The sequence below is a fragment of the Cydia fagiglandana genome, chromosome 16 (assembly GCF_963556715.1).
Source record: "Cydia fagiglandana chromosome 16, ilCydFagi1.1, whole genome shotgun sequence".
NCBI classification, from domain to species: Eukaryota; Metazoa; Arthropoda; class Insecta; order Lepidoptera; family Tortricidae; genus Cydia; species Cydia fagiglandana.
This window is the reverse complement of record NC_085947.1, coordinates 18,894,768-18,914,110: the sequence shown is the minus strand read 5'-3', so window position 1 is coordinate 18,914,110 and position 19,343 is coordinate 18,894,768. Positions and strand designations below refer to the sequence as shown.

Here is a 19,343-nt window from a genome sequence, read left to right as displayed (position 1 = left end):
AATCGCAGTAAGGAACCTTAGACTTGGCACGACTTTGTCTAGATTTCATTACTTTTTAGAGATAAACAAGCAGCTCCATCGAGACTTGGCTAGTTTTTTACAGAATGTTTTTGGTGGGATAATATTTTACCTTTCCTTTGGCTTTAAAATTACGAAACCTTTGTTAAGGTTTGCCTAAATTTTTATGAAAACGTAATAAATGTGTTAATAGAGATTTGTGAAACCCAGTCAATTTGTTACTAGTTGTCGCTTGTAGGCCCATTATAAAATTATTCGCTAATAGACCAAATTAATTTTTTTCCAGGAATTAATTCCCAGCAAGCTGGAAATCGTCTTACCTTCATTTGTGTTCTAAATTAGTGTAATTCGAGCATTTTGAGCTTGCTCCATTCCAGGAGTATACAATTTTTTTTCTTCCTTTTCAGTTTTTTTTTGGTTGTAGGTCAAAAACGGTACGTCCGACAGAAAATTTGCTCTAATCGTGATAAAAATTGACATCTGAGGATCAGAAAAATACCTAAATATGAATTCGTAGCCATATAAATGCGTTAAAATTCATTATCTATATTTTGGAGTTAGTTATTTTCTATTCTATATCTGATTATCGAAAAAATACATACGTACCCATTTAGATTTCAATTATTTTATTGAGAAGTCGACAACTTTGCATGGTATACTTTACGACTACTAGAACGAGTAGCTGCAAAGCCAATTTATTAATTTTCACTGACTCTACAAAATGCCTGACCATGATTGATTGAATGGGAATTACATAATATAATGAAACACATATGGCGTGTAAATAACAAATGTTTATTAAAATATAGTCCCACATGTGCCAAACCACGTATCTTCTCAATCACGTGTAAGCTTAATAGTAATCAATCGACAATGCAATCAAAATCACAGCCTTGTCAAATGTCAAGAAAACCGAGACATGCGTTCGCTGTTCACCACGAACGCGAAATACAGTGTTACTGAAACAATGATAAAGATAACGATGAACCTTTATTGATGTCTAAGTACAACTGGAGAGTTATGGCATCTGCAGACAAATTGTGGGAACTGATCCTAACTTGTAGCTTTATTTCGATTCTACAGGGTGATCAATCTAAATGGGTCAGTATGGAGAAGTCAGAAACTATAAGAGATAGCGAAATCTGTTCTTAGGAACCATGGCTCCGATTTTAGATTTAATAATAATGGCATTCAATTTTTTTTTTAATCTATCATTCATAACCGGGATTCGAACATGATCAATATTCTTGTTGTTTGTTTGTATGGAAACTTTTAAACGATGCGTGATAGGTGGGGGGTGCTCGACCAAATATCATAGAGGGCCCCGAGACAAAACAAAGTACGTAAAAAAATCAAAATGGCCGACTTTTTTTTTAATTTTTTCAAGTTGGTCCGAGCGCGCTGAGAATTGGCATGCGGCGAGCCTGAAGGCCCAAGATTACAATGTAAAAAAAATATTTTTGGAAAAATCCAAAATGGCGGCGGACACGGGCAAAGACAAATTTCCAAGTAGGTTAAGCGAGCCTGAAGGGCGAGCTTCAGGCCGGGAGGCCGAAGGCCGACCCCGGTGGAGGGCCGAAGGCCCGAAGCCTCCACCCCGACGCCCAAAAAGCGACTCCCAATAGGAAAAGTGTTGGGTCGTGTCTAAAAGCTCCAACTTCCCCCTCTCGTGTGACGCTTCAGGCCTTCGGCCCTACGCAGAGCTCGGCCTTCGGCCTTCGCAAGCCTCGACGCTTCGCCGTGGGGCATTCGGCCTGCCGGCTTCGGTCATCAATACAGTTGACTTGGTAGAACGCTTGGAAGCACCGAATTCACGCAGTTCGGCCTTCGGCCTCGCGTTTTGGGAGTAGGAGTGGAGGCTCAGGGCATTCGGCCTTCCACCGGGGTCGGCCTTCGGCCTCCCGGCATGAAGCTCGCCCTTCGGGCTCGCTTAACCTACTTGAAAATTTTACTTTGCCCGTGTCCGCCGCCATTTTGAATTTTTCCAAAAATATTTTTTTGACATTATAATCTTGGGCCCCCAGGATCGCCGCATGCCGAATCTCAGCGCGCTCGGACCAACTTGAAAAAATTAAAAAAAAAGTCGGCCATTTTGATTTTTTTTAATGTACTTTGTTTTGTCTCGGGCCCTCTATGATATTTGGTTGAGCACCCCCCACCTACCACGCATCGTTTAAAAGTTGCCATACAAACAAACAAATATTGACCATGTTCGAATCCCGGTTATGTATGATAGATTTAAAAAAAAATTGAATGCCTTTATTATTAAATCTAAAATCGAAGCCATGGTTCCTAAGAACAGATTTTGCTATCTCTCATAGTTTCTGACTTCTTCATACTGACCCATTTGGATTGATCACCCTGTATTTCTACGATTTTCTAAGTTCTATTTCGATCGTACCTACCTGTTGATTTTTTTTCTTATTGGCTAATGTATGAAAGGAGTCCTACGCTTCGTGGTAGAGGTAGGTGTCGTAGTAGTTTTGGATGAACGTGTAATGAAGTTTGCTTACTCCAGTAGAAGACGATGGCCAGCACGGGCGTGCAGAAGGCGGCGAGCGAGGCGTACAGGCGGAGGCAGCAGTGCGCCGCCAGCGCCCCCATGAGCAGGATCATGAGCGGCGCGAACACCAGCGTGAACCACACCCAGCACTCGTACGTCAGCGCCAAGCCCTGCGCGCAGACACCTTTACATTAACTAGCTCTGATGAGAGGATGTCTTAGAGACATCTTGCCTTTAACTAGTTAACACTAATAACCCGATAGCTATTTCGTTTATTTGTATAATATGCAGCGCACACTTGTCATAATGAAATCGTCATCGTCAGAGATGGCGGGACAACTTAGACTCCTTTTTAAGAGACGGCAGTTGAAGCTAGAAACGGGCTGGAACGGCTGGCACAGCACACCGAGCTTACTTGCAGGATCCCCACGAGCAGCGCCACGCTGAAGGCGCACCAGGCGGCGGCGAGCAGCCACGCCGCCGTGAACAGGCAGCCGCGGTGCACGATGCACGAGTAGATGTACGCCGACGGGTGTATCTGCCACGACACAACTCACTTCCTTATTCCGTATAATATCGGACTTTACGCTGGCTAAGCGGCTACATTATCAAATATTGAAGACTGCGCCTGCGCCTTACGAGCTGACTTGTGCCCATCTATTTATGCGGTTATCGGTATATTCGCAAACTTGTTAATAGTTATTATATTATATGAATATGGAAGTGGGAACGTACGATGCCGATGGTGGCGATGATGAGCGTGGCGCTCCGCAGGTCGAACCCCAGCAGCCAGCTCCAGCGTGGCAACTCGTCCAGCGCGGAGCCCGCCATCACGCTGTCGCCAATAATATAATACTTATATGACTGACGTACGTAGTCTCGCTACACGTGAATTATTTCAACACGGGGCTAAAACCACACACGGACACCAGTGAAAAGGTTAAGTAAGTAAATGCCAGTAAATATGATTGATAGTAGGTATTATTATGCACTGTATGACTTAGATTTTATTTAAATGACGGTTTGACAGCACATGACAAGATGTCAGCCTAGTGTTGTAGGTACCTCAAGTTTTATCACGAGGTTGTTTGCAAATTGTACACTTTGTAGACGCGTTAGCGAAGATCTCCGTTTAGTACAGTCATTATATCCAAAAAATCGACCCTACCCGTGAATAATTAGTTCTTGGATTTTTTTTTCGTAGGTCCCTCGGGGGGGTCACTGGGAGTGTAAATTCAAAAAATAGGCTTAATCAGGCTCCTGCGTATATTCGAAAAATGTTTTTTTTTCCAAAAAAACGGTTTTTCTTCAATAATTCGGCCATTTTTGATTTTACAGTAAAACCGTAAGGACAAAAATTGTAGGAAATTTGATTCTCTACAAGTTAGTCCAGTCATTATATCCAAAAAACCGACCCTTCCCGTGAATAATCAGTTCTTGGATTTTTTTTCGTACGTCCCTCGGGGGAATCACTGGGAGTGTAAATTCAAAAAGTAGACTGAATCAAGGTCCTGTGTATATTCGAAAAACGGTTTTTCTTGAATAACTCGGTCATTTTCGATTTTACAGTCAAACCGTGAAGACAAAAATTATTCAGAATTTGATTCTCTACAACTTTGTTTCCCTTCATTTATGCCGTAAAGCGTGGAACATAGGAGATATTGATAATATTTTGAATTTGTCGCGTTTTTCAGGTTTAATTTCTAAAATATCGATTTTGGGGGAAAGAAGGTGGGAACCAAAATTGTTCAGAATTTGATTCTCTACAAGTTTAGTCCTCTTCATTTATGTCGTAAAGTTGAAAATAAACGAGATGTTGAAAATATTTTGAATTTGTCGCTTTTTTCAAATTTTATTTCCAAACTATCGATCCTAGAAGAAAAATTGTGAGGACCAAACTTGTAGAGAATCAAATTTTCTAAAATTTTTGTCCTCACGGTTTTACTGTAAAATCAAAAATGACCGAGTTATTCAAGAAAAACCGTTTTTGGAATATACACAGGACCCTGATTCAGTCTACTTTTTGAATTTACACTCCCAGTGATTCCCCCGAGGGACGTACGAAAAAAAATCCAAGAACTGATTATTCACGGGAAGGGTCGGTTTTTTGGATCTAATGACTGGACTAACTTGTAGAGAATCAAATTTCCTACAATTTTTGTCTTTACGGTTTTACTGTAAAATCAAAAATGGCCGAGTTATTGAAGAAAAACCGTTTTTTTTGGAAAAAAAAACATTTTTTGAATATACGCAGGAGCCTGATTAAGCCTACTTTTTGAATTTACACTCCCAGTGACCCCCCCGAGGGACCTACGAAAAAAAAATCCAAGAACTAATTATTCACGGGTCAAAATCTATAATGACTGTACTAGTTTTGACTCGGGTAAACTGCTTTCGTATGTCCGGAGGGTCCGGGTGTTCTCCTCTACAGTACAGTAGTCTACAGGTCGCAATCTCAACCGATTCTCGTTTTAAGCTTTTTTTAATCTTAACGCGAAGTCTACTAAACTGCTCACGGAGCCACTAGTTTAGTATCATTACTTATATGTTTTTATCGCATTGGAAAATATTAATAATATTCAGCCCGTGTTATTTATAATTAAGTACTAATTACAGTAAGCTAAAGCGTGGGTACCTACACATGTACGTAGACAGGCGAACATTGCTGAAACTGAAGGAACGTGCGATTTAGAGGATCTACTTACCCTCTTAAGACCTTAATAAATGTTTTATGGAATCCTTAGTTATTCGATACAAGTTCGGAATAATATACATAGGAGAGGAAATCGCAGACCTTCGTGCCTACTAGTGCCATCTTGTACATTTAACTGACGCATCTCTTTTTATACTCGCCACGGGAGGGCGCCATGTGCATGGGTTATAATATAACCTAGATACATACATATAATAAATACATACATATAATATAACCGTTATATTATATGTATGTATTAATTTTTCAAAGGTTCAAGACAAGAAACTTTACTGCACTGAGCTTATTATATGAACTAAATATGCATTTAAAAACAATGTACTTCGTAACTTACACAGAAAAAAGTAAATTAAATAAATATGTCACTTTATTGCACATAAACAGGTTATTATTTATTAGATACCACTACTGCCACCTAGTATAGAGTAGAAATACTTTCAAGCAGTAACCAAAACCTATTTGGCTTGCTGACAATATAGACGGGCGTTAATATTAATATTAATTTGATCAAAATTTTTGATAGAACAGAGTGCGTTCCCAGTGCACAGCAGCAGCAGCAGGTCACAACAACGACACACAACATTTGTTTGGGTTCGGAGATCATAGATGGGGCTAGTAGTCCTACCGAGTACTCAAAACATTATACATTACATGAATAAAACACAACTGAGACTTTGTAATAATTTATTGTTGTAAGGTATAAATCTATGGAAGGCGACAGATTTGAGAAATTCTTGTTGTACCTAAGTATAAGTAATACTTGTGGTGATACGTGAAAGCACCACGAGATGCAGCAAGAAGCGAGCACGCTCGCTCACTGCTCGCAATAGGTACCTCATTCTAATGGTACTTGGTGACGTCATTTATTACATTGATATTGCCTAGGTAGTTAAAACAATGTATTGCTTTTCGGGTGATCCGCAATGATCGGCACTGCTCAACATAATAAAAAACGAGTCGAACCGACTGCAATGATACAAATTAAAGTCTTAACATTAATACCTATGTATGTACACGGAGATAGATAACACTTATCTACCAACGAAATAGATTTACCGGAATTACCTATTATAATTATTTACAACTCCGATCGCTTTAATATTTACAGACTAGATAAACTCTTCATGTTTATATAAATACCGGACAAGTGATCGTTGATAACACGATTTAACATAGTTCAATTCAATAGTAATATTGAAGGTGGTGTTGGTGCGCTAGTTTGACGGGCGCCCGCCGAGGGCGAGGGCGAGGGCGGCCAGCAGCGGCAGCAGCGCGGCGCCCGCGGCCGCCCGCAGCCGCGCGCCGCGCGACCGCGACAACGTCGCCGCCATCTTGTCACCTGCAACATGCATCATAGTTGCACACCACGAGATATGACACATTTCAGATCAGAGAGAGAGAGAGAGTTGATCATGGCCCTGTGTGGGCGCGCTGCAGGAGTGTCGCGGCGCGGCGTCGCGGACGGTGAGCGACGACTGCGTGTGCGCACCACGCCACGGCCACGCCGCGTGACGCGTCGTAGTTGAACATGAAAGTGTAGAGTTAAGAAACGCCTTGTTCACTCACTGCCTTCAGAGACGTAGACGTAGATGGCGGCGGGCTCGGTGTTGGGCGCGCGGCAGGAGTAGTTGCCGGAGTGTCGCGGCGCGGCGTCGCGGATGGTGAGCGACGACTGCGTGCGCGCACCCGGCGCCGTCGCCACGGCCACGCCGCGTGACGCGTCGTAGTTGATCATGCGCTCGTTGTGGTACCAGAACACGTACTGTGGCGGTACTGGGCTCTGAAAACAGTAAGTATGGGTAAGCAATAAAAGTGTATGACCAATGCACGGATCAACCACCATATTATGGAATATAATTATGTCGTGGCCGGGTCATTACAATTTGATCATTTCATAAAATGCCATTATACAGTTGATCACTTCATGATGTGGTCAACCAATCATATCATGAAATGATTGTCACATTATGAAATAAAAATCTAAGATGCCATAAGTGCCATGACATATGTAGACAAGGCAATTCGTGGTCACCGTCACCACACATGTGTATGCGGTCCCGTAAATATTAATATTGTATAGGAATGCGATTGTTCAAGTAACTAAGAATTTTTTCTTTAAAAATTGTGTTTCAATCGATTTTACAAGGGCTCGTAAAGTACCTATGAAATGGACGCAAATCAGCTGGCAGCAGACAATTCGAGTCGCTCTCCGTTAGAGGCGTTACAGAGGGAGAGGTTGGTACTGTTAATGTATATAATAGTCAGTTATGCTCAAACACCCAACCCGACCCGTTCAATAAACATTGCCTATGCCCAATTTTAATTAAATGCCCTTGTTTCTCCAAGCCAGCCTAAAGACAAGTACACAAAACAAAGAAGTGCGGCGCACTCATTATTTCTTCCGTGGTGGTGGTAAGTAAGTACCTTTTCTATGATGCAGACGAGGCTGATGGTGGAGCCGGCGTCGACGTGGTGCTCGTCGGCGCCGAGGATGAAGGCCTCGGGCACGAGCACGCGCAGCGCGACCAGCCGCGACAGCGGCCCCTGCGCCGTCGACACCTGGCACTCGTACGTGCCGTTATCGCGCTTCTGCACAAACTTGATCTGCAGCGTCCACTCGTCTGAACCTTCGCTGTGTAAAACCTGCAACACGTTACAAACTCTTTTAGGTCGCCGTTTTTTGCAGAAATATGTGAGGTCATGTAAGGCACATACATGTCGTATCATGTCATGAGTCTAACATGACATGATACATGTACGCGTTTGCACTCCTTTCAATGATCATCGTTTTATTATAGCCAAGGCCCCCAACGTTGTCTGTTCTCTTTGACGGCGAAGCAACTAGTATCATTTCTCTCTCCTCGTTCTTTTAAAAATGAGGAGCTTCGATATCTTCGTTAAACATAAACATAATTGAAATGCTAATGGATAATGAATATAGTATAAATAATATAATAAAATAATTATATTATTGCGGAACACATATTTTAGTAGGTATTTATGTATTTATGTAAATATCTGAATTTTCCCTTGGTTCCCTGCTGTGGCGTGAATATGACTTTATCGACATGGCTACAGCAAGGTGTTTCCCCATTGTTAATCGTACACTAAACAAAAGTGGTCACAGTGACAGCTCGCTTAGACGTAATCTTTAAGTATAATACAGTGTGTTTTCTGTAACAGGAGCAATAAATTAAACTGTAGGCTGTACTCCTCAAACTGACCAACATTTGTTCAGCAACTTTTGAAAATAACTCATGGTTCGATTTTTATTTCACTTTAAAGTTTATTCTAAGACGTGTTAAAAGCGTGACAAAGTAACGTCAAACACACTGATGTCAGCGTACATTGAAGGCAATATTTATTTTGCATGAAAAAGAGGAAGTCTAAAGGATTCATAATTTTTAAAAGTTGCTGAACAAATTTTGGTCATTTTGAGGAGTACAGCCTTTAGTTTAATTTATTGCTCCTGTTACAGGAAGCACCCTGCATATCTATGATTATAGCAGCAACATTTAAATCACAAAAAAAAATCCTGTTCTACATTCAATCAGGCGTGGCTCACTCCGCGATTTCGTCGCTTTGCTACAGGTAGCTAAAAGTACATCCGTTCCACCCCAATTTTGAGGAAAGCCATAAGCCGCATGACGCTGTCGCCACCTAGCGGCCAAATCTGTGCTGATCGTAACAGACGCGTTTTGTTAGAGAGTGAGTCTTCTGTACCTGGTACTATTATTTATTCTGTGATACAATCTACAGATTGTTCATTCCCGAATTCAAAGTTTCCGCCTTTTCTGATCACAAATTAGTTTTCTTAATTACAAAGGATTAGGTAAGCCAATCCTAACTATTTAATTAACCAGTAAATGTTTAAGTCTAATGATCGGTATGTACTTGGTTAGAGGCGAAATACATGTTTTCTGCGGTTTTCTTTATGTGCATCTTTTAAGTGTTGAGGCTACTCTTGCAACTGATTTGGATATGCTGTGGTACCTGGAAGCGCTCGTCATTCGTATACATGAAGAGGCCGGAGCTGATGATGTGCCAGTCTCGTCTCCGCACCCAAGATATCTGGAATAAGCACACTATTAAAACCCTGTTGGTTTTTAGGCTTAAGAAAATTGACGACGACGATTTCATTCATATTTTGAATTAATCTCATGTTTTTTATAAATATTTCGGATACATACAAGTATATTTTATAATTCAAAACAAGTACTAAAAAGTAGCAAATCAAGAGATCATTTTTAGTCATGCGGATCTCGCCGCTCGCGCTTGCGAACTAGAGTATCTCACAAATAACTGGGACTCACGCCACGCTCGCCGAGGTGCCTCACAGGGCAGTGCAGGAAGGCGGTGGAGCCGAGCTGCGCCAGCACGTCCTCGCGCGAGGCGTTGAGCACAGGCTGCCGGCGCCGCGCCTCCAGCGACGCGTACCACAGCTCGCGCCACGCCGGCGCCTCCTCCGCGCCCAGCGCCGCGTCCAGTGCGTCCGGCGTGTCCAGCGCGCCCTCCAGCGCGTCCAACGGCACGCCCACGCTCTCCACACCCGGTGGGCTCGGCGACACCTCCCAGCTGGCGCGGGCGGCACCTGTTGCCATCGAAAAGGTATCATGGGTGCAGCTTATAACAATCATATTATATTGTTTTTACATCCGGGCCCCACGTTGAGCGCCAATGTGAATATTCAATCATTAGGTAATGTCAAATTTCTATGGAAATATGAAGTTTATAATGACATTCCCTCACTTTGTTCAAGTCGTTGTAAAGTTAGCTTAGACAGCCTGTAGGGAGGAGTCCATAGTGTGTGATACTGACGTGTGCGGGGAGATGCGGGCGGGTCGGGCACGGGGCCGGCGGCCGCCAGCAGCGCCGCCAGCAGCAGCGCGAGGCCGCGCGCGCCGCCCATGCTGCCGCTACTGCCGCGCCGCCGCTCCCGCCACCCGCCGCGCGCCCGCACTAACAACCCTGCACACAAACGTACATACAGTTAAACCAATGTACCGAATCGGCAGTCAAACAATGTGGAAGTTCCACCAACGTCAAAATCCTTTCAAAAAGGACTGTTCCTGGCTCGCATAAAACCGTAATTTAACGTTACCAAAAAATTAACATACTACCGTCTACTACGTAACATACCATTCGTATTATGAAATCTAATAATAACGTTTTACAATATCTTGCAATTACGCTTTTGAAAGTGATTGTAAACCATTTCGATAGATACTTAATACCATGAGGGGGCGGGGTGGAATGTGAACAGTCTCAAACTTGGATGGATTTTGATAGGGCGCACTATCTACTTACTGATGTGACACTTCATTTACAACGTTCCTTCTATAAAGTGCAGAGTTGAAATGCGTATGACGTCATGAATAAGGACGTCACATTTTTAGGGTTCCGTACCCAAAGGGTAAAACGGGACCCTATTACTAAGACTTCGCTGTCCGTCCGTCCGTCCGTCCGTCCGTCCGTCCGTCCGTCTGTCACCAGGCTGTATCTCACGAACCGTGATAGCTAGACAGTTGAAATTTTCACAGATGATGTATTTCTGTTGCCGCTATAACAACAAATACTAAAAACAGAATAAAATAAAAATTTAAGTGGGGCTCCCATACAGCAAACGTGATTTTTGACCAAAGTTAAGCAACGTCGGGAGTGGTCAGTACTTGGATGGGTGACCGTTTTTTTTTTGCTTTTTTTTGTTGTTTTTTTTTTGCATTATGGTACGGAACCCTTCGTGCGCGAGTCCGACTCGCACTTGCCCGATTTTTTTTTTAGTTAGCCAAATCGCCTCCCCCATACAATAAATCCGTTTGTAAATATATTCAAATGCACCTAACAAAATTTACTCCAAATAATTTGGTTTTCTATTTAATACCTAGAGTTTGCCTCCTGAAATTTCACACAAATGTTTGGCGGGAAATTCAAAAAATCTCGGGCTGGTCACACTTGGTGTAGTAGGAATTATAGTTTTGATACTAGAAAATATTTTTGATTTTCTGTGCACACGTGAGGTACCTAAGGATATAAGTTAAATATAAGTTGATGTGCACTAAAAGTCAGCTCACATTATTTCTACCACTATGTGAAGTACAGTGAAGTACCATACACCATTGTAATAAGGCGAAAAATGAAATGTAGTGTAAATGAGACCTGGCTCGATAAATAAATAAATAAATACCATACATAATAATTTATTGTAATGTACTAATCTCTTCTAATGTTACTATCTTTGTCTTTTGTATTCTTATTACTATATTTGTTTTTTGTATATATTAATTTTGTTGTTATTCTTTATGTATATTAATAATTTTCTTGTTATTCATGTTACCTGTCGTGATTGTTTCACCGGATGGTCTTATCGGAAGATCAGCGCTGGAAGTCGCCAGCAACATGCTGAGGTGAGACCATTTCGTGGCACTCTCTCTTTTTTATGTTTTCTCTGGTCAGTATAAGTTTTTATTTTGTGTTTGTGCTCACGAATAAAATTATTTCTATTTCTATTCTATTTCTATTTCTAAATAATAAATAAACAAATAAATTTGTTTATTCATTTTAAGCATTCGTTTACATTGTACAAAGTTAAGGTACTTCTTTTTAAGTATCAAATACCTGTAATAAGATGCACCGCTCTTCCTTAGTCAGTAATTGAAGTGAACAACAATAATTTGTTACAATATTAAATAGAATAAAAAGAAATAAAATTAACGTCTCAATGAAATAACAAAAATAGAACAGTTTTTTTAAAACTTAAAATAACAAGAGAATGAACTTAACGGTCCGTGTGTGTGTGTGTGTGTGTGTGTGTGTGTGTGTGTGTGTGTGTGTGTGTGTCTGTCTGTGTGGGTATGTGTGTTTTTAGATTTCACACATTACATTTTAGCCATTCCGTTATTATTTTTTTACATTCATAGTATGATAACTTATATTTATTCAGATGCTTATTTATATGATTGTATATTTTAGCAGATTTACAAACAAATTGCCTACTTGCATATGTTGTATTTACTGAAACGGTTGGAATTATATTGTCTTTTCTCCGTCTATTTTGTGTGGTAGGTGTGAATGGTACAGTTTTGTGCAGTTTTATACTCGTAAATAATATGTATAGCTTCCTTACAGATAATAAAGCTTATATAGGTCTGCGGTAGGAAATCTAAATGGCTTGAAGTGCATAACTTTAAGCAGTGATCTCTGGGCTCTTTCGAGTTCTAAAAATTTGGTTTTTGTAGCACCACCCCAAACCGGTATGCAGTAACTTATGATTGACTGAACCAGGGTTACATATATTTGTTTGAGAAGTTGCGGAGTACAGATGTGCCTAAGGTTTTTAAAAAGCCATATAAGCTTTCTGACACGGATAATACCGCAATATTAATCCATCACAAAAAAAATACATAAGTACTATGCCAAATATGCTAAATGCTAAGTATAAAAATATTTATAGAGCATCACCAACCTCCTAATTTGTTTACATTTGTTTAGGAGTTGTAAACATTGCAGTTTATCGTTATACAACGCTACACGTCGACTTTGCACATTATCGTAATTATTTACGAGCTTAAATATAATAGTTTGCGAACCTCACTCAGTACAGACAATATTAATATTATTTAAAATAAACCCCTTATAAACCGCAAACAATTTGAATGAATGACATAAATTGACAACTGACTTTTAGCTTTTTTAAAATCATAGACAATTGGTGATACAACAACGAAATATCTGTCAACAATTTTTAGCTAGCCAGACTCTAGTCTAGACTTACCTAAACATAATTTGATGCGAATTCGAATTATATTACTTAAGGGAGCCAGTGATTACCAATTCGCCGAACGATATCAGCCTATCTGTTAAACACAAAATTAGACAGATCCGAACAACTGACTGGCTGATATCATCCGGCGAACTGGTAATCTGTGGGCCCCTTTAAAATGAATGTAGGTACATACCTAAACGAATAAGTACCTACAACGTACCTACTAGGATGTTAATGCATATACATACGTGGGAATGGTTTAAGCAAGGATGATAAATATTAACAAAATCCCACGACACGTGTCCGCTGGTTCATTTTCTGGGCTTACCCGACCCCGACCCCTGGGAGCTCATCCAGAATCCATTCGTAATCCGAACATATCTCTGACAATGGCAGTGGCACATTCCTCTTTATCGCTCTCCTGGGTCACGATGACGTGAGGAAATCAAGATACAAGTAAATCATACGCATATTTCATGTTATTTCAATTAATTTCCCTACTACCAACTAAGTCAAGTTCTCCAGTCAAGTTCAAAGTAAAAGTAACTAGCGACGCATCAACGGTATGTAATGTTACACAAACCATTTCGAGCTACTTTTGACCCCTTCACAATTTAAGTTTAATTACAAAAGTACTAAAGAAAAGTAGTGTGACTAGTCAAAAATAAATTTTATTAAATTCGAATTTGATTTTTTCCCAAAGTTGTATTCATAAAGTCTTGAGAAATAGTCATTGACTAACATACATTTTACGACATGCAGATGAGTTACGGCGAGACTGGGTTTTACACGCTACATGGAAACATTGTCACTCCCACCTCCTATCCTCAATAGGTATCAGGTTCAGCACGGATATCATGGTCGCATTTTTATCACTTGTCATGTCATGCATTATTTTTGCAGTTCCATACTTGTTAGAACGTGACAGGCATGGTGACAGTTGATAAAAAAGTGGCCAAGTGCGAGTCCGACTCGCCCATGAAGGGTTCCGTACCATAATGCAAAAAAAAAACAACAAAAAAAAGCAAAAAAAAAAACGGTCACCCATCCAAGTACTGACCACTCCCGACGTTGCTTAACTTTGGTCAAAAATCACGTTTGCTGTATGGGAGCCCCACTTAAATTTTTATTTTATTCTGTTTTTAGTATTTGTTGTTATAGCGGCAACAAAAATACATCATCTGTGAAAATTTCAACTGTCTAGCTATCACGGTTCGTGAGATACAGCCTGGTGACAGACGGACGGACGGACGGACAGCGAAGTCTTAGTAATAGGGTCCCGTTTTACCCTTTGGGTACGGAACCCTAAAAACTACTTACTAGATCTCGTTCAAACAAATTTTCGGTGAAAGTTTGCATGGTAATGCACATCATATTTTTTTTTAGTTTTATCATTCTCTTATTTTAGAAGTTACAGGGGGGGGCACACATTTTACCGCTTTGGAACTGTCTCTCGCGCAAACTATTCAGTTTGGAATTATTTTTAATCAATATCATTTTTAAAGACCTATCCATAGATACCGCACACATATGGGTATGATGAAAAAAAAATTTCGAGTTTCAGTTCTCAGTATGGGGAACCCCAAAAATATGTTGTTTTTTTTGTATTTTTGTGTGAAAATCTTAATGCGGTTCACAGAATACATCTACTTACCAAGTTTCAACAGTATCATTCTTATAGTTTCGGAAAGAAGTGGCTGTGACATACGGACGGACGGACAGACAGACAGACAGTCATGACGAATCCATAAGGGTTTAGTTTTTTGCCAATTGGCTACGGAACCCTAAAAAAGGAGACCATATTGGGCTTGCAGGTGATATTGTGTGACGTCGGCGTGATATCTCCGTCCGTTATGTTTGTAGTGTGGCGGGTGTACGGGTCACGAGGCCGCCGGCGAGAGTGCCCGAGATCGGGTCACGCACGCGAGCGCGAGCGGAGGTCGTGAGCGAGCACCGCTTTGCACGGAGTCCCAAGTATGCAACCACGTCATTCATTATTTAGGACACAAATTGTAAAGTACTGCCTATTTGATTCCAATATGACGATCTGATCCGTCTAGTTTTAATTTTTAACGAAGCTGTCAGAATATTTTTACCAAGTGAATAATCAAGTCCCGTACATACTACATACCACCAAGACTTACGAGCCCCAATAGTGGCCATTGTCTATGTGGGTATTTAAAAGCTCCGGTACGCTGCCGAGCACATAGGTATCCACGTGGTATCCACACACAGCTATTAGTGCCTCTGACCTTTCATGCCGAACGGTGTCAGCGAGATTGCCTTGAGAGAGAGATCGCAAATGAAAATAAAGATAAACTGTGAGCCGAGTTTAAGCCTGCTCAGGAATATCAGCGGAGGGGATCGCGGCGGCGGCGCGGCGGAGGCTCTGCTCGTACAAATGATAAGGATTCACACGTCGTGTGTAAATGCTGCGTGAATATGAACGAGGTTCGGAGGACACGAGTAACTCGAGGCGGGGGAGACATTAGCGAGCGTCTTAAGTGGCGCGACATGAAGGGTTACCGCGGGGCGTGCGGGGCGCGGCGTGGGGTCGGGGGGGGGGGGGGGGGGGGGGAGTGATGGATGGCCCAGAGGGTCCGGCGCCGAGATTGATGCGTTTTTTACGAGCCCGTACCTGCCGCCCGACGCCTAGGATTATATTTCAGCCAATGAAAAACTATTAGCTCGACCCGCTCCGTTATTGAATTATGTTTCTGATCCTCGGGGCGTTCTGTGATTTTTCATAACTCGGTGCTCCAGAACCTGTCGTGTTTCATGAAAATGTATAATTTCATAGCACATTATGTAATTGAAGTACCGTCGTACTACACACACATACACATAGACACACACTTAGGTACATACACAGTACCTATTCGTCTTTCTGTACAGAAAGTGGTGCGTGTGAAAAAATATTTTCATTACCCTTGCTCATAAAAGGCTGTTACACATAGGTAGGCGTTGCGGTCCGTAAATTATAAATTTCGTACGTCCAAAATGAGGCATAAGTTTCATTTTTTCCTCACAAGTGTGTTGAAAAACATTGTGTGTGCCACGAGCGGTACAGGAATTACGAACTCGTGTTAATTAAGACCTCGCCTTCCGATTTCAATTCACATTTGTTCGTAAATTCTTTTTTATCGCCCTTAGTACCATATATGTATAAATATTTTGATTTCTATATGGTATGATGTAAATAGATAACATTAACAAGAAATCCGATTTAACGACCATTCTACTGTGCTGTCTCTGTGAGAGGAACTACTAGGTGATAGTAACTTTTGAATTGCAAATAGATTTTGGTCTGTCTGCCGAGGTGACGGACGAACGTCGATTTATCAATAGTCGATGCACACGTATCAGCTCGGTGGCCGCCACCGCCACCTCACGCCGCGCCGCGTGCCGCTCGGGAACTTCAATATTCTTTAGGGAAAACTTTATACTGAAAAGCTTTTCTTAAGCTGCAACCTTTTTCATTAGTACCGTAATGTAATTAGTAAAGTTTGATATATGTGCTTACGAGTAGTCAAAGCCAATGTTGCCAATAATATTGGGAAATTTTTGCACTGATAAAAGGGAACACATTGGTTAATTTAAAGATTGAACACCAACATGTAATAGAAAATAAGCATTTTGTCCACCGAGTAGCGTGTTGTATGTAGGTATCGGTACACTGTCAAGCAACCTACACGAATCTCCGGTGTGAATGATCAGGCGGACGATACCTATTATATGAAGGGTCAAACAATGACATGTCATATACCGGCGCCGTCCCTTCTCCCGCTACACCAACCACACCCTGCAGCTTTTGTTCCATTCACAAACGTACCTACATTGACCTACAGGTTTTGCAAGCGCCTATAGAATAGAAACGTTATTCTAGTTAAAAAATAAGACGAAAGTATAGTTGAAGACAACCCAACCGTGAAGTCAATAAGATCGTAAAAGCCGCTTAAAACGGAGGGATCAGTTTCAGCGTTGAAGAATAGCGAGAAAAATATTATTACCAGTAAAAAAACCTCACACAGAAGGTACATACATATCTACAATATATATATATATATATACATGAAACACAATCTTTACATTTTAGAGCACTATTGTTACTTTTCTGGAATTCTGAATACTACAAGTTGGTAGAGTCTGGCTAGCCAAAAATTGTTGACATATATTTCGTTGTTGTATCACCAAATGTCTATGATTAAAAATAAAACCGGGCAAGTGCGAGTCGGACTCGCGCACGAAGGGTTCCGTACCATAATGCAAAAAAAAAACAAAAAATGCAAAAAAAACGGTCACCCATCCAAGTACTTACCACGCCCGACGTTGCTTAACTTTGGTCAAAAATCACGTTTGTTGTATGGGAGCCCCATTTAAATCTTTATTTTATTCTGTTTTTAGTATTTGTTGTTATAGCGGCAACAGAAATACATCATCTGTGAAAATTTCAACTGTCTAGCTATCATGGTTCGTGAGATACAGCCTGGTGACAGACAGACGGACGGACGGACGGACGGACGGATGGACAGCGAAGTCTTAGTAATAGGGTCCCGTTTTACCCTTTGGGTACGGAACCCTAAAAAAATAAGTCAGTTGTCAATTTCTGTCATTCATTCAAATTGTTTGCGTTTTATGGGGTTTATTTTAAATAATATTAATAATGTCTGTACTGAGTGAGGTTCGCAAAATATTATTTAAGCTTGTAAATAATTACGACAATGTGCGAAGTCGACGTTTAGCGTTGTATAACGAAAAACTGCAATGTTTACAACTCCTAAACAAATGTTAACAAATTAGGAGGTTGTTGCTCTATAAATATTTTGATATTTATCATTTAGCATACATATTTGGCATAGTACTTATGTATTTTATTTTGGAGATGGATTAATATTAAGGTATTATCGAGCTAGGTCTTATTTACACTACATTTCTCTTTTCGTCTTGTTACGATGGTAAATGATGAGAAAGTTTTAACATATGTGTTTATCGTTGACTATACTTTACATAGTGGTAGAAATTATATGAGCTAACTTTTAGTGCACGTCAACGTATATTTAACTTATATCCTTACCTTACCTTACGTGTGCACAGAAAATCTAAAACATTTTCTAGTATCAAAACTATAATTCCTACTACACAAAGTGTGACCAGCCCAAGATTTTTTGAATTTCCCGCCAAACATTTGCGTAATATTTCAATAGCCAGATTCATGGCACATAAACTACTATAAGTAATACTTTTTTCAACACGAAAATTATTTTACGGTAGGTATATTACTAATACGACATCATCAACTGAATGCGTATGGTTGATCTTCTCACGTTGCCTGAATCAATCTGTATAAATGAATGCGGTAAGTATGTCTAATGATAAGCGGTCACCGTTAGCCGATATAAACAACTGATGTGTTAGTCCTTTCAAGTTTCCTGGAGTGATTTTATACTCTTTCACTCTATTTATATGCATAGGTATACCTACCCTACCTCAATCAGATGCAACACTTTTGAATTGCTATCATTTAAAAATGTCATGAGAAGTTTGTCTCTTGACTTTGTTTGCAATTTAACATTTCGTGATAAGACTGATAAGAAAGTAAAGAAGTTATAGAAGTTTTCTCCACATGATGTTAAAAAAGATATAATCCGGGCTATGATTGCACTAAACTAAATTGAAAGTAATGTATTAAAGAAGCGAACACACGTGGCGTTCATGCGGGTGGAGGCGGCTCGCATGGTCCGCACTGCACTGGTGACGCAACCGCTCGCGAGTGCTTGAGTGGTGGTCCGGGCGACGTGCGCTCCCGCCGACGGCGCGCGGTACACTGCCGGACCCCGCGCCGCGCGCCGCCGCCCGCGCGCCCCGTGCGCCGCACCGCCCGGGCCGCTGGGCCTGACCCATTGTGCGACACTTTGACCGCGTCACAACAATCCATGCGACTGCTTCACGGCTACACTATGCTGTAAACGATGTTAAATAGTAAACCTTAGTTGTAGATGAGAACGAGGTATATGAGCGGCGGGCGGCGCGGGGCCTATATCGCGCTGGGGCGGGCGGCGCGTGACGTCAGCCTGTGCCCGAGAGCGCGGCACGCAAACCGCACGCTGCCATGATGCTCGATCAAACTGAGCTTCGAGTTTACAATAGTTATTTACGATACAAGTGCGGAAAAGAGGTAATCCGGACCGAGTGAAGAGAAGTGTTTTAAATCGACACGAGATGCGTATTACCTATTCGCACGTGTATCGTACAACGTTTTACAGTAAGTACAGTCACCTGCAATCGGGGGGCACGGCAGTGCCCCCGCCAAGTCGAGCGCGAAGCAAACACTGCCGTACCATCCTTTA

General features: G+C 41.2%; 2 protein-coding genes across 2 annotated transcripts; both read right to left on the bottom strand.

The window, feature by feature from the left end:
• Nucleotides 1-921: 921 nt before the first annotated feature.
• On the bottom strand, nucleotides 922-3,372 carry LOC134672281 (uncharacterized). Its single transcript, XM_063530177.1, has 4 exons — nucleotides 3,257-3,372; nucleotides 2,937-3,059; nucleotides 2,532-2,691; nucleotides 922-977 (listed from the first exon to the last, which is right to left on the bottom strand). The coding sequence occupies exons 1-4, from the start codon at nucleotides 3,350-3,352 to the stop codon at nucleotides 922-924; spliced, it is 435 nt and encodes a 144-aa protein (XP_063386247.1). The 5' UTR covers nucleotides 3,353-3,372.
• Nucleotides 3,373-5,901: 2,529 nt separating this feature from the next.
• LOC134671666 (muscle M-line assembly protein unc-89-like) lies at nucleotides 5,902-18,807 on the bottom strand. Its single transcript, XM_063529493.1, has 7 exons — nucleotides 18,700-18,807; nucleotides 10,053-10,202; nucleotides 9,548-9,825; nucleotides 9,228-9,305; nucleotides 7,659-7,877; nucleotides 6,801-7,014; nucleotides 5,902-6,573 (listed from the first exon to the last, which is right to left on the bottom strand). The coding sequence occupies exons 2-7, from the start codon at nucleotides 10,141-10,143 to the stop codon at nucleotides 6,449-6,451; spliced, it is 1,005 nt and encodes a 334-aa protein (XP_063385563.1). The 5' UTR covers nucleotides 10,144-10,202; nucleotides 18,700-18,807; the 3' UTR covers nucleotides 5,902-6,448.
• Between the last annotated feature and the right edge of the window lie 536 nt (nucleotides 18,808-19,343).